Raw genomic sequence first — 15,750 nt, 5'->3', positions numbered from 1 at the left:
TGATTTTATAAATATCACTTTCTCCCACCTTTGGCTGGAAAAGAAAACAGTGGAAACAGAAGGTAAAAAATACCACTGGAATGTAGTAAATCATGGACTGGAAGAACTGGTGATTTATAAGGAAAACATAAGAAAATAAATATGTGAAGATTTGTCATTATTTCCAACCCTGATTAAACCAACTTTTAATGTAATCTTGAGTGCAAACATACTACTGTTTCTATCTAATCCTAGAAGTCTTCAATGTACTCCCACCCGCAAATCAGAAAACTCAATTTCCAAGAGTGTAAGGACTTAACTAAGTAAAATAATAGTAATAACAATAATAATAAGAGATTATGAAGAAGAGAAAAAAAGATGGCAAAATGATGATGTTTTGTGTCCTACATGTTTAAAGTTACTGCTCTCTATAAGAATCATCGTTGATGATATAAATCAGTGCTTCTCTATGCATACATCCTCTACAATATTATAGGCTTCAGTATTATATTTGAATGGTTTAAATGTCACCTGTATTTATATGAATACACATGTGATTCTTTGAGTTTCTTATCTTGGAAAGGTCTCCAGTGTTCTTCAGAAAAATTGGTCTAAACTAATGACTACAACAGGTCAATTTGACAAAATGATGCAATAGCCTACTCAGCTCAAATTTTCATCTCTAAACTGCCTACATAATTTTCAGGGGCCAATGGAAAATAAAAAACATTGTTCAAAAGCTTTTTAATAATTTCAAGGTGAGAACAGGGAGTCATCAAACCAAAGGCAGAACCATTTTCAATACATGACTGTGTGTCTATGGAACTAGTACTAGTAATGCATTCGTTGCTCCAAGTGGATCGCCTCAGTTGTGGCAAAATTCCCATAGTGGATTGAAAAAGAATGGCAGCCTGTCAGTGTGTCTTAATCACAGCTTGAGAAGTACTGCTCTAGAATCTAGCATATTTTAACTTAAGATCACCTGAAAGAAATAACATGAAAAAAAAAAAGTCCAAGATACCCTCATCTTCTACCTAATTTCCTTTCTTTGCATCTTTACTCTGATCTTTTCTTTCTGAAATTTCTTTCTTTCTTTGGTTTCAGATTCACCCAAGAACCTAACAGAAGCATTTGTCGAATTAGTTAGTAAAGAGGAACCAACTCTACAGAAAAATACATTTTAAGGATTAAAAACATCTAACATATTACAAGCCAAATGGATTTCTTATTTGCACTTTGACTGGTTATAAGATAATCACAGTGCTTTTACTGTGTGTCGTGAAGTATCCTATCGTGAGAAGACTGGGAATTTTTGACAACACCATGGAAAGTGGGTGTTGAAAAAGGTTTTTTCTCAATGAAATTTTTTGGGATTATGAAGAAGGATCAACTTGTCTTCTGATTTGGATCTATAGTTACTTTGTACCATTTGAAATATATGTATATATAATATTTTGAAATATTATATATTCTCTTCAAGAAATGAACAGTACCACAGTTTGAGGCAGCTGATGTACCTCTTTGAGTTTTGGATGTTTTGTTCTGTTGTCATTTCTTTTTCTATTAGCAACGAAGACATGTGCGTGCTTTTGAGAGTTCAACATGGCGCTCACAATAGAAGACCAACTACAAGTGCACTCCTGGAATCTGAGGCATCGTAACTATACTGGATCAAGAGCTTCCTTCTGTTTCTACCAGATGGTCCAGGGAAGCACATTGTCCTGTTTTATTGCTTTCAACCCTGTGCGATATTAGCATGCAAGCTTGGCTTACATAACCATACTTTATATTCGATTGATATATAATAACCACTCTAACCTCTTCCAGGAAGATATTTTTAGAACTACTAGCTTTTCCACAGATAAGAAAATGAGGATTATTGAGGTAGCTTCTCCATCATGCTATTATGACACTGGCAGAGTTATGGTAGAATATGGATCCCTGTATTAATACGTCCTGTAAATACAATGTCTTAAGACTTTGTATAGCTGTCCTAGACTGCAGAAATGTCCTCTGATTAAATCCAAAGTCTAGCACCATTAAGTACATAGTGCTGTTGCAACAAATCTTTCCATGGCACCTCTTTCTATGTTTGATTTGCCTTTTTCAAGAGTAGTCAGACCTCTTCTGGTAAGATTGGAAGATCATTAAAGCAATTAGGATTCAGAATGATCTATGTGACCAAATGCTGGACAGCCCTATTAAAGTGGTAAATAACTTCTTTCTAAATCTAACTGGCTTCTTTGTCTGTCATTTACTATTTCAGAATCAACTTTAAACAAAGCCAGAGACTACACACTCATTTAGAACTTTATACTGAGCCACAATTTTTGTCCCTGAGGTGTTCACTATCATTACAACCACTGTTTCTTTCTTTTTTTTTTTAAATTTATTTATTATCGATAGGATAGATACAGAAACTTAAAGGTAAGGGTAAGACAGAAAGACAGAAGACAATGAGAGTCACCTACAGAACTGCTTCACCACTTGTTAAGCTTTCCTTCTGTGAATAGTAACACATGCAGTCAGTTACACCACTGCCCAAACCTACAACCACTAATTCCAGCTCCAATATTTTGAAAAATTAAAAAATCACTACAATAACAGTGTATTTCAACCAGTGAGATGGAACATCAAATCTTATTAGTGTTCTGTAGTGGCCACTTGGATGATACAGTTGGAACTTGCTTCCCCTCAAAATACTGCCCATCTTTCTCTTTTTGATAGTTACTCAGCAGATGATTCTGAGAAGGAAATACCTTAAGTTACAATTTACTTGGGGGTTACATAACATCACCTTACAATCCTATTACTTATCCCCTAATATTGCAAGTATATGTGTTTTTTTCTCCAAATAGTTTTCTCTGCAATGCATATTCTTAGGGTCTCTTATTGGATCAGTAGAAAAAATAGTTTCTATGGTCTTGAATTTTTAATGTTAACCCCCAGATAAAATCCATCAGAAGGGCTGACAAAATAGCTCACTTTTATAATGTGCCATTTTTGCCATATGTGATTTAGGTTGAAGTCTAGACTGCCTCTCTCTCTTTCTCTCTGTTTCTCTCTCTCTCTTTTTCTCTCTGTCTCTGTTTCTCTCTCTCTCTCTCTCCCTCTCTATCTATCATATATCTATCATATATCTGTTTATCTTTAAAAAATCAAGAGGAATACTCATCTCTACCAACATAGGTTGAAGTCATGTTGGATGAGAGTACATTCTTACCATATGTGTTGATTCTGTATCTTAAATGCATTCCAAAAGCAACAAGAAAGAAAATTGAGGTACCAATGCAAAATTTAGACTTACTAAATATTTTTACAATTATTAATTCAAACCAGGAAAATCTGAATTTTGTAATTTATGTCCCATATAGATGTAAAAAGTAACATAATAATTACTGTAAAATTTGAAGACTAAAATAATAATCCCAAAGAGTTATCTAGAACATCACACTACAAAATGTGGAGGGGAGGTGGCGGGGCAGTAGAGCAGTGAGTTAAACGTACATGGCCTGAAGCACAAGCACAGACATAAGGATTCCGGTTGGAATCACAGCTCCCCACCTGCACAAGGGTTGCTTCACTGGTGGTGAAGCGATGTGCAGGTGTCTATCTTTCTCTCCCCCTGTCTGTCTTCTCCTCATCTCTCAATTCCTCTGTTCTATCCAACAACAACAGAAGCAATGGCAACAATAACAAGGGCAACAAAATGAGAAAAATGGCCTTCAGGAGGAATGGATTCATAGTGCAGGCCCTGAGCCCTAGAGATAACCCTGGAGAGAAAAAATGTAGAGGGGAAGACTTCTATAATCAAATATATATGGACATTTTTTAACAAAACCAACTATAAGTACACTTACTATTGAAATTTTCAGAGCCTATGATATATGAAATATACAATGCATTTTCAAGAAGGATTAGAATATGAGGAACCAATTCAGTCACTTCTAAAATCCAGGCATTTTGGGGTAGTCATTTGGTTAGTGGAGATCATGTTCCCTGTCTGGTAGTAAACTGTAATAAATTGTTTCTACAGGCATATGTAGAACCCAAAATCTAAATTTCTACATCAAATCTAAAATTGATTAATAAGGCAAATTAAAATGAGATTATTTCCATCACACAAATTCTGCAATAAGTATTATTGTCCAAAAAAGTCTGACCTTGAGATCTTTGCAGTAAGATTGCTATTTCCTAAAATGCCTATTTACAACCTTGGGTCTTGAATGAATATCCAATGAAGAGCAAAGAAGTACTCTGTTTCCTATGACGTCTTGCACACCAATGACTCTCAAAATCGACAATATGTGGCATTCACAACCTTTCCTATTCTATAACCAGAGCCCGTAAACAGACAAAAGAGGTATTCTGTGAGTTTCTGGTCTGGTAGTATATTTCCTGTTGGTTACTTAATACAATACTCTCTCTTACATCAGAAGGAAAAGTGTGTGTGACGGGGAGTGTGGGGGGGTGGGGGCTAGGAGCAGGGATGTATCAGAATTGGGAAACCATCTAACAAAACAATGCAAATATTTATAAATGTCATCAAATTCTATTTAGATTTACTTCAATCACAAACGTGTAAATCATCAATTCATGCTAAAACTTACACTGGTTTAGGAAATTGTCACTACTATTGAATCTGAGCTACTATTGAATCTGAACATCTATGATTTACAAGTTTCTATCACATATTTCTGTTAATAAAATGCCCAGCGTGGTGTGACTAATATTTTGTGCATTAAATATGACAAATGATATAAAATAACTAGAGCATGTGCAAAGGGTTTCATTCAGAGTTTTTCTCCTAGTAAAGAGAAAAATATATCTTATTTCCTATGACAACAATTTTCAAGTAAGGTAAACTATATCTGTAAACTTTTTATATAACCAGATTTACCTGGTAATGGAATTAGAAAACATGTTAGAAATTTTATTACTTGGCTTTTTCCCATTGTAGAATTAAGGATGTTTACACCAACACACAATTCAACATCTGTTTTCTGATCAAAGACAGTATAACTTTCACACAGAAACGGGGTGATTTTACAGTGCAGTATGTTATGCCACCTTGCCATTGTAAGTTATGGGGAAACATAAAAATTGTTTATATGAGAAAAACCCACACATTCTTTGCCTGAATAGGATTTGCATTCCTTCCTGGAAGGTTAAATGTCATGTCATAGCGCCAGTATTTCTTTTAAATAAGTTTTATAGACACACTTGAAAAATCTATTAGGGTCTGCTTAACAAAAAGGATGTAATGTCTTATTTTATGTACTGTCTACCTTCTGCATGAAAAATGTAGTATCCAGAGATTTCTAGGACTCAAGCCAACTCCAGCTTGCATACAGATAGAAGGAAAGAAGATAAAAAGCACTCTTGGAAGTCACAGTGGCCAAGTGGTTAAGGCATTGTACTCTTAAGTAAAATGGAGACTAAGAATCAGTGGTTTCAGAAGTGGAATCAGATTTCCTAGCACAAAAGGCATAATGCTCAAGCAATGAAATAGAATCATGTTCATGTTTTAAAGTAAATTAAAGAGAAAATCATTAATTGCATACATGTAATTAATGATATGGTATCTTGAGGTTCTAGATTGGATCAATCAGATTTTTTTTCTTATAAAAAAATCTCGGAGGATATCATTAAATGTAACTCATACTCATATCATTAGTGCATGAGTGGTCTTCATGTGTTTGTTTTACTTATTTGTTTGCTTCACTTGCACAAAGGTTATACTCTCCTCCATTTATGTTAATAGTGAATACACTGTATTATTTAAAAAATAATAATGGATTAACGAACATGAAAGCTAGATGGTATAGCTTTCAACCCTAATTCTCACTGACTTAAAATCTAGATCAATAATAGATTCACATGCATTGCACATTGTTAGGAAAATCTAACACCAGACACTCCTTTTCACAACGATGCTTAACTAGTAGGTCATGTATATGGACATATTTATGGTCATACATTCTGGATAGAATTTTAGGAGGCTTATTACTAATAATAAAATCAGGAAATACATTTTTATGGAATTATAACAGTCCAAGAGTGTTTATTATTTTTTATTTTTACTTATTTATCTTTGTCACCAGGGTTGTCCCAGGGGCTTGGTGTCTGCACCCTGTATCCACTGCTCCCAGCAGCCATTTTTTTTTCATTCTATTTTTATTTGACAGGACAGAGTGAAATTGAGAGGGGAGGGGAGATCAATAGGGGAAAGAAAGTCAGACACCTGTAGACCTGCTTCACCACTCATGAAGTGTTCCTCCTGCAGGTGGAGAGCAGGGGCTCGAACCTAGATCCTAATATGTGGTGATTTGCACATTTAACCATGTATGCCACCACTCAGCCCCTAAGAGTGTTTTCAAACAGAGCCTAAAAGGCATGTTTGACCTATAGGAGCTAGTCAGGAAATACAAATTAGTTAACAGGTTCACCTTTTAGTGCCTAGCAGACGATGATAAAGGTAGGGACTCTAAAACAGCAGGGGCCCAGCATCCAGCTGTTGGTTCTGGGCTCACTTTGTCATATAGCATTGGGGAGTAAGTAGTCCATGTCTTCTGCATTTCAAGAAATTTTCAGAAAGTCAGAAGTTTATATAAAAATATCCAGATTGTACATATTCATAACCTTTTACATTTTTGTTAAAAGAGATGACTGAATATTCTATTCTGTGAGAACCAGTTAGAAATCTGGCCTAAAATTGCATTTTCTCATAAATTTGCATTCTGAAATACTTTCCCTGGTGATAGGAAAAGTGATGGAGATAGAGCGAGTTTGCAGACCATTGCACATAACAGAAAGCCTATTATCACTGAGGAAACCATGAGTATAGCAATAGACATCAATATTTGTCTTGGATTGGTGGAGTGCCAAGGTCACAAAAAGGGCCAGTGGTGAAATAGAATAGAATTATATTTTCATCAATCTAACTTTGGGGTCAGCAAGCTACTGTGTGCAGATTTTAGGGATTAGCAGGATTCAATAGAAGGCCAGTAGATTCTACCAGCTGGAGGTATAGACCTTGAAAAGCTTGTGCACTTAGTTGAAAGAATACTAGTTACTGCCTACCCAATCAAAATGGCTTCTACTCTTTGCTCCCAGATCCCACACATACTCTTTCAAATACGTGAATTCTTGGTTTATTTGTGCTGGGCTAGCGTGAGGGTGTTTCTTCAGGGCACATGCTCTCTGGGTTGGAGAAAACTGGACCAGAGCCAACCTGGGCTGCTGCTTACTCAGCGATGTGCGAGAGAGAGAGCAGGTACTCATGGCGGAGTGGGAATGCAATGCAGTGCCTTTATTGATCAGAGACAAGGCCATTATATATATCTTTAACTAGAAGCGGCAAGTGGGAAAAGGAAATGGCTAGGAGAAGGGGTGGAAAAAGGAGCGCAAAGGGTAGAAGGCTGTTGCAAAGGTTCTAACCAGTGGGATTAACCAATACCCTGCAGGCAGGGCGGGTCTCAAGCAAAACAATGATTATGTAAATAGACCACAGCATCAGAGCAGGGGGGCTGCCCAACAATTTGTCCCTAATCTGTATTATTTTTCAAGTGGTCAGGAGAAAGGTTTTTCACAATGTGCACCTGTGCCATGTACCTCACAACTTTCACATTCTTCTTTCCTTCATATTTCAGGCCTAGGAATACTTTATATATGGAAAAGAGCCCCTAGAATTTCAAGTCAAAAGAACTTCCCAAATATTCAATTCCTTGTTATTCATTTACAACCTAAAAATACTAAAACTGCCTGGAACATCTGATTAATGTTAAATTTCTAGTGGCATTTCTATGAATTTCCCTCTACCATATAATTCCATTCCCCATTCACATCCCCTTTGGTAACCACCATCTTTTTCACAGACTCTAAGAGTTACTTTTGTTTTGATTGATTAGTTAATTTGATTTGGCTCTTTATACATCACAAATGAGGAAAATCATTTAGAAATTGTTTTTCATTTTCTGATATATTTTGCCTAGCATAAGCATCTTGAGTGCCATCCATGATGTTGGAAAGGCAAAATTTCACCAGTTTTAGCATTACTACAGTGAGAATATAAGACTACCACAGGTTTCTTTTAAGAATTATTGGCTTGTTTAAAAATATTTACTTATTTCTTTATTCATTCATTGCCAAAGAAATCAGCACATCATGTCAAGGATCAGCCTTAGAACCTCATCCATGCTAGTCCTGTGCTCTACCACTGAGTAAGTTCCCTGGAAACAGTATATAACAACTTATTTATCCAGTTATCTGTGAAAAGCCATTTGGGCTGTTTTCATAACTCAACCATTTTGAATAATTTTGCTATGAGCATAGGGGTGGATAAATCTTTTGACATTGCTGCTTTCATATTTTTTGAATCAACACCTAAGACTAATACTGCTGAGTCTCATTGTATTTCAATTTTCAGAATTTTAAGGACTCTCCATGCCATTTTATCACAAAGACTTCACCAATTTATATTCCCACCACTAGTGTACTAGAGTTCTGTTTGCATGTCCTTCAGATTAATACCTAAGAAGTGCTAATGCTGGATCTTAAGTTTCCATTTTTATTTGCTCAAGGACTCTCCATGCAGTTTTCCAAAGAGGCTGCACCAGTTTGCATTTCCACCAGCAGTGTAGCAGAGTCCCTTTTCTCCACAACCTCTCCAACACCTGTCATTTCCTGGTTTGTTGATGGAAGCCATCCTATCAGGTGTGAGATGGAATCTTGGTATAGTTTTAATTTGCATTTCTCTAATGATAAGTAGAATATTTCTTCATGTATCTGTAGACCATGTGCATCTCTTCTTTTTTTCCCTTTATTGTTAATAGTGTGTTGCAAGATTATGAAATTACAATGTATACTTCCAAACCACACACACCACCCAAGTTCTATGTCCCCACTCTCCAGCCTTCCAAAGATAACTTTCATAGTTCTCATAGGTCTAACAGTTTGCTTGTTTCTATTTTGTTTGGACTTTTTTTTTTTTTGGCAAGTTCATGGAAATCAGATCTCTAGATTCCACATAGAAGTGAAACCACCTAGTAGTTGTCTTTCATCTCTTATTTTGCTAAGCATAGTTACATCCATTTTGTCCCAAAGGACACAATGTCCTCTTTTTGATTGCAGAGTAGTATTCCATGGAATATATATCCCATAGCTTCTTTATTCAGTCACCTGATGATGGGTATTTAAGCTGTTTCCACTGTTTGGCTATTATGAATAACTCAGTTATGAACATAGGGGTGCATATGTCCCTTCTTATTAGTGCTTCAGTGTCCACTGGATAAATTCCTAATGATAATATTTCTGAATCATAAGGTGCTTCCATTTTTATTTGTTTAGGGACTCTTCATACAGACTTCCAAACTATACCAGTTTGCATTCCCACCAGTAGTGAAGCAGAGTTCCCTTTTCTCCACAACTTCTCCACACCTGTGACATCCTAGTGTGTTAATGGAAACCATTCATCTCAGGTGTGAGATGACTTTAATTTGCATTTCTCTAGTGATAAGTGAAGTGGAATATTTCTTCATGTGTCTGTGTGCCTTGTGTATCTCTTCTTTAGAAAACTGTCTATTTAGTTCTTTGACCCACTTTTATATTAGGGTTTTTTTTTTGTATATTTGTACCAACTCTGTATAGATGTTTGATATCAGTCACTTGTCTGATGTGTGATGCGCAAATAGCTTCTCTCATTTACAGGGTTACTGGCTATCCTTGTGTAATTGTTTCAATACGTAGAAGGGTTATTTATTTATTCCCTTTTGTTGCCTTTGTTGTTTTATTGTTGTAGTTATTATTGTCATTGTTGTTGGATAGGACATAGAGAAATGGAAAGAGAAGGGGAAGACAGAGAGGGGGAGAGACAGACACCTACAGACCTGCTTCACTGCTTGTGAAGCAACCTCCCCTGCAGGTGGGGAGTCAGGGGGCTCAAACTGGGATCCTTACACTGGTCCTCGCACTTTGTGCCATGTGAGTTTAACCCGCTGCACTACCACCCAACTCCCAAGTAGAAGATTTTAGTTTCATGTAGCCCCATTTATTTACTCTTGTTTTCATTTCACAGACCCATGGGGTTGAGTCTCAAATACTCTTTGTCATGAACATCCTAAACAGTTTTCCCAATGTTTTCTTCTTTAAATTTTAGAGTTTCCATTTGATACCTAGGTCTTTAATCCATTTTTATTTAATTTGGGTCTGTAGTGTTTAATGGTGTCCTAGTTTCACTTTTCTACATGTGGCTGTCCAAGTTTCTCAGCAATATCCATTGAATAAATCTTTATCCCATTAAATAATTTTGCCCCCTTTGTCATATATGAGGTGGCTTTAGAAGTGTGGGCTCATTTCTGGGTTTTTGATTCTGCTCCATTGACTCAAGTGTCCATTTTTATTCTAATACCACACTGTTTTAAGTTACTATTGATTTGCAGTATAAATTTAACTTGGGGAGCATAATTCCTTTGTATTTTTTCTAATTAATGAGAAGTGCTTTGAGTGTGTGTTGTTTTGTTTTCTGTGGTACCACACAAAATTTTTGACAAGTTGTTTAATTCCCTTGAGAAATACCATTGAGACCTTGATAGGAATTACATTAAAATTGTAGGTTGCTTTTGGTAGAATGGCCATTTTAATGACATTTATTCCTCCAATCCAGGAACAAAGAACATGCTTCCATTTCTGTGAGTCATTCTCTATCTCTTGTAACAACGTTCTATACTTTTTCACAGTAAACATCCTTCATCTCTTTTGTGAAATTCACTTCAAGATATTTTTTATTATTATTTATTTATTTATTTATAAATAAAAAATATCAACAAGACCATAGGATAAGAGGAGTACAATTCCATACAGTTTCTACCACCAGATTTCCATATCCCATCCCCTCTCTTGAAGCTTTCCTATTGTTTATCCCTCTGGGAGCATGGACCCAGGGTCATTATGGGGTGCAGAAGGTGGAAGGTCTGACTTCTGTAATTGCTTCTTCACTGAGCATGGGCATTGACAAGTTAATCCATACTCCCAGCCTGTCCCTATCTTTCCCTAGTGGGGAAGGGCTATTTGACTATCTATGGAATTGAGTCTTTTATTTCCCTTTCCTAGGACTCCTTGTTTGAATACAGAAATACCACAAATTTATCTGTACTGATTTTGTATCCTGCTACTTTCCTGAATTTATTGTTTCCATAATTTTTATGAAGTCTTTGGAATTCTCTGGATGCATTATCGTGTAATCAGCAAATAGTGATAGTTTGATTTCTTCTTTTCCAATATGTATACCTTTGATAAATCTTTCTTGTCTGATTACAGTGGTGAAGACTGAGAACTCTGTTGAATAATAGTGGTGATAATGAACAACCTTGTCTAGCTCCTGAGTTTAGGGAAAGCTTTCAACTCAATTTGGAATTTTAAAGAGCATGGGGAAATGATCTGACAAAGGCAAATAATCATAAAATATTGTATGTATGAGTGACAGAGGCCTCTAAGAATATATTAGAGTTAATTAATTGATGTATAACTCAAACTTAATTTTAGAAAATTTAAGGACAATCTAAAAACCGTATGTTCAAAACCAGGAAAAAAAAAAAAAGGACAAACGTATTTCCTGAAGATAGCTTTCAGGAATTACCTTGAGTTCACTAAGAAAAAAAATGCCAAATACCTTTTTATTGTTTTTTTTTCTTGCTCTAACTATTCTAAAGGTTAAAAATATTGCTAAGCATAATGTCTAGACTTTAGCAACATATGGAGCTAGTCCAGGGATTAGCAAACCTTATGGTCCTTGTATTAAATCTGCCTTGTTACAGCCTCTTTTTGTAAATATAGTTTTATTGGGTCCCAACTCCTTGTTCACACACTTAATATATTTACTTTTGTACTATAAGAGAAGTTGAATAGCTATAATGTGTTATGGCTAAGAAAGCCAAAATTTAATATTTGACACTTAATAAAAATTTTGATCCCTGCTTTAACATGAAGAAGGTTAGATGATAGCAGAAATTTATGTGGACTCATAACTGTAATGAATAGTCATATCCAAATATTTCTAATTCATAGAATATTTGTATTCTAGAGAAATATTTCTACTAGCAAAATCCTAGGTCTTATCCTTGTCATGTTTTGTCCAATGTTTTGTTGCCAACAATGTAAAAAGGGAATTAGAGATAAAGTAGTTATTGACTACAGAGAATTACTAACTCAAGTTCAAGCAGAGAAGTAGTCAGCAGAAAGCAACTATTTACTTAGACAACAGTCAACAAGCACCATGTTCTGATTGGCAAGAGAAAAATAAATAAATCAAGAATAAGCAGCTACATTTCAATATTTAAAGGTCTGCCATTTAGAAGAGAAAATAAATTACTCTCTGAAGAAGGCATAGAATTTATAACTAAATATATTTCAGTTTATTAGAGGACCAGTTAATCCAGTGTTGGTATTGAGTTTTGTCTTTTCTTAATCGCGTGATATTCAAACATGGATTCAGATGAACTTGTGGTGGTGCTATAGAAGTGCTTCTGCTCAGAAAGGAGCCCTCAGAATGCTTGATTATCTAAAACTGATTATTGGAAGAATGAAAATAGAATTAGAGCAGGGCCAGGTGGTAGGACAATTGGTTAAGTGTGCACATCAGAGTATGCAAGGACCTGGGTAAAAGCCCCAGGTCCCCACTTGCAAGGGGAAAGCTTCATGAGTGGTGAAGCAGCAAGGCAGGTGTCTGTCTTTCTCCCTTTCTACCTTCCCCTCCCCTCTCAACTTCTGACTGTCTCTACCCAATAAATAAAGATAATAAAAAAATTAAATAGAGCTACTCTGCAATGTCAGATTCTTACAACATGATTTTTCTTCTTCTCCTTCTTTTCCTTCTCCTCCTTCTCCTCCTCCTCAACCATCTCTTCCTCCTCCTCCTCCTCCTCCTCTTCCTCCTTGTCGTCATCCTCCTCCTCTTCGTCCTCCTCCTCCTCGTCCTCCTCCTCCTCCTCCTCCTCGTCCTCCTCCTCCTCCTCCTCCTCCTCCTCTTCCTCCTCGTCGTCGTCCTCCTCCTCTTCGTCCTCCTCCTCCTCCTCCTCCTCCTCCTCCTCGTCCTCCTCCTCCTCCTACTCTTTCTTCTTATTCTTCTTCTAAGTTCTGAACAGAAACTTACCCTGCCTATGCTTGGATTTATCAGTTCAGTCATGCAGACATTCCTTAACTACTCCAGAAGCCGTGCTTTTCCTAATTTCAGCAGCATCTCTTCCTTCAAAGCAAATTGGTCATGGCTGCAGTCAACCCCCTTGCTAATTATTCAGTTACAGCAGTCATCCAGTAACAATGAAAATAACTTGTCCTCACAGGAGTTTTATAATAAACTAACATCCCTTTGTTATGGATACTGGCTGAAGAAGTCAAAGATGTTCAGTCAGGTGTAGCTTTAACTGCAGAGATGAAAAGGTTTGATAGCAGAAAAGCATCCTCAAAGCAAATAGGTTTTAAAAAATGGTTAAAGGCAGGAATTGGTTTAAAAATATAAAACTGCGCAAGTCACCAGATATTATAACCAGGGATGATTCCACTAACTTTCCAATATTTTGTCAGATCACAGGTACAATTTTAGTTTATTCTAGATTACAAAAGGCAGTATCGTATACAATAGTGGAAATTCAATGAATGAAAATTCAGATGAGGCCAGGGTGTGATGCACAGGGTAGAGCTCATATATCAGTATGCACAAGGACCTGGGTTCAAGCCCTTGGTCCCCACCAAGAAAAGAAACTTTCCCCCAGGAAAGAAACTTCCCCAGCATCGGAGTAGTGCTACAGGTGTCTGTCCTTCTGTCTCCTTTTTCTTCTCTCTCTCTGTCTCTCACCTTCTATCAACAATAAAGAAAAAATGGTGCCACCAGGACTGGAGGAGTCATCAAGCAGGCACTTAGTCCCAGTGATAACCCTAGTGATAAATAAATTAATAAGGAAAATTCATAGGGAGGCCAGGTGGTGGTTCACTCAGTTAAGTGCTCCTACTAATATATGCAAGAACCTGGGTTTAAGCCCCTGCTCCCCACCTGCAATGGGGACCCTTCAGTAGCAGTGAAGCAGGTCTGCAGATGTCTTTTTCTCTCTCCTTACCTATCTCCCCCCTCAATTTCTCTCTGTCCTATTGAATAAAATAAAAAATAAAATAAAAGATAAAAATAAAATAAAGGGAAAATGGCCACCAGGAGCGGTAGTGGATTTGTAGTGCAGGCACCGAACTTGAGCAAAAAGAAAACCCTGGAGGCAAAAAGAAAAAAAATTCATATCAACAAAAACTCTCAAAATTCGATTGCACTCATACTTATTTTTTCTCTTTTGCCTCCAAGGTTATGGCAGGGGCTCTGTGCCTGCCTGCACTACTAATCCACTGTTCCTGAAGGCCATTTTTTTTCCCTTTTTGTTGTCCTTGTTGTTTATTGTTGTTATTGCTGTTCGATAGGACAGAGAAAAATCAAGAGAGGAGGGGAAGACAGAGAGGGGGAGAGACAGATAGACACCTGCAGACCTGCTTCATCACTTGTGAAGTGACCCCCCACCCCTGCAGGTGGGGAACTGGGGGCTTGAACCAGGACCCTTATGCTGATCCTTGCACTTTACGCCATGTGCACTTAAACCACTGCACTACCGCCCAGCCACTGCAATCATACTTCTTATGACTCCAGTGCTTCCAGAGATGTCTAAATGTCAACAAAAGATCATTGACTAGGCCTATGTTTCTTTTTGTTTTCCTTATGTTGTAGCAAATTGCCAAATAGGAAGTCAGTGTTATTTCCAAGATGCCATGTATATTGTTAATTAAATTGCTATTTTTATCCAATTTGTAATAGGTAGAAAAATGCACATCACTCACCCCAAATTCCCTAAGAAGTTAAACAATGGTTGCATGCTTACAAATATCACCAAAGAAATGTGTGACCTTTGTCAGAAGACATCATTGCACCAGGCAATCTCATTCTAAATTAGCACGAATACTACCAACACAAGAAGAGGTAGTACCCCTTTCTGATAATGAATGTGATTTGACATCAAATTCCCGTTCTGAAATGAAATCCATAGGTAGTATATGTACAATTCAAAAAGTTCATCTAAACCACAAGTATGAAAGAGAAACTAGAAAGTTTTTATTCAGTGTAAACATTCTCTAGCATATAATGCACACAATGTCAAAAGACATAATAAAATAGTTAAATATTTGTGAATACTTAAAATTAATAAGCTTAGGTTTAAAAGGAATGAAATTTGGAGCCATATGATGGTGTGTCTGATAAAATGCACGTGTTACCACTATGTACAAGGACCCTGGTACAAACACCAGGTCCTCACCTGCAGGGGGAAGCTTCACAAGTGGTGAAGCAGGTCTGCAAGTGTCTATCCTTCTTTCTCCCCCCCACTCTCAAATTCTCTCTATTATCATAATACAGGCACCAAGCCCCAACAATAAACCTGATGGCAAATAATTAATTAACTTTTTAAAACAAGGATCACAAAAGTAAACAAAAGCAGTAAAATTAACACATATGTTACTGATATATTTTAAAATACAAATTAAGTAAAAGTCTATGTATGTGTATAGGCCTTTTTTTAAAGGAAGTTAGTTAAGCAGTCCTCAGGATTTGAGAAGGACATCAAATGTGAAACTAAGTATTTTACCTCTTGCAGAGTAGGAGAAATGCTATGGGGTACTGGCATCACCAAAAACATCAAAGAATGTTTTCAGATTTTTTTTTTTTTTACTTAGAGGTCTCATCCAAGTATT

At 36.6% G+C, this 15,750-nt stretch overlaps 1 protein-coding gene across 3 annotated transcripts in view; it reads left to right on the top strand.

Moving 5' to 3' along the window:
- The window catches only part of TAFA1 (TAFA chemokine like family member 1), a 611,962-nt gene extending 609,749 nt beyond the window's left edge, over nucleotides 1-2,213 (top strand). For all 3 annotated transcript variants that reach the window (XM_060202908.1, XM_060202909.1, XM_060202907.1), the window contains one exon: nucleotides 1,084-2,213. In XM_060202908.1, coding sequence (XP_060058891.1) covers nucleotides 1,084-1,101 — 18 coding nt within the window. In that variant the 3' untranslated portion in view covers nucleotides 1,102-2,213. The remainder of the gene's footprint in view (nucleotides 1-1,083) is intronic.
- The last annotated feature ends 13,537 nt before the right edge of the window (nucleotides 2,214-15,750 follow it).

Source organism: Erinaceus europaeus, chromosome 12 (genome assembly GCF_950295315.1).
Source record: "Erinaceus europaeus chromosome 12, mEriEur2.1, whole genome shotgun sequence".
Taxonomy (NCBI): domain Eukaryota; kingdom Metazoa; phylum Chordata; class Mammalia; order Eulipotyphla; family Erinaceidae; genus Erinaceus; species Erinaceus europaeus.
The sequence above is the reverse complement of the archived record's forward strand: the minus strand, read 5'-3'. Positions and strand labels throughout refer to the sequence as shown.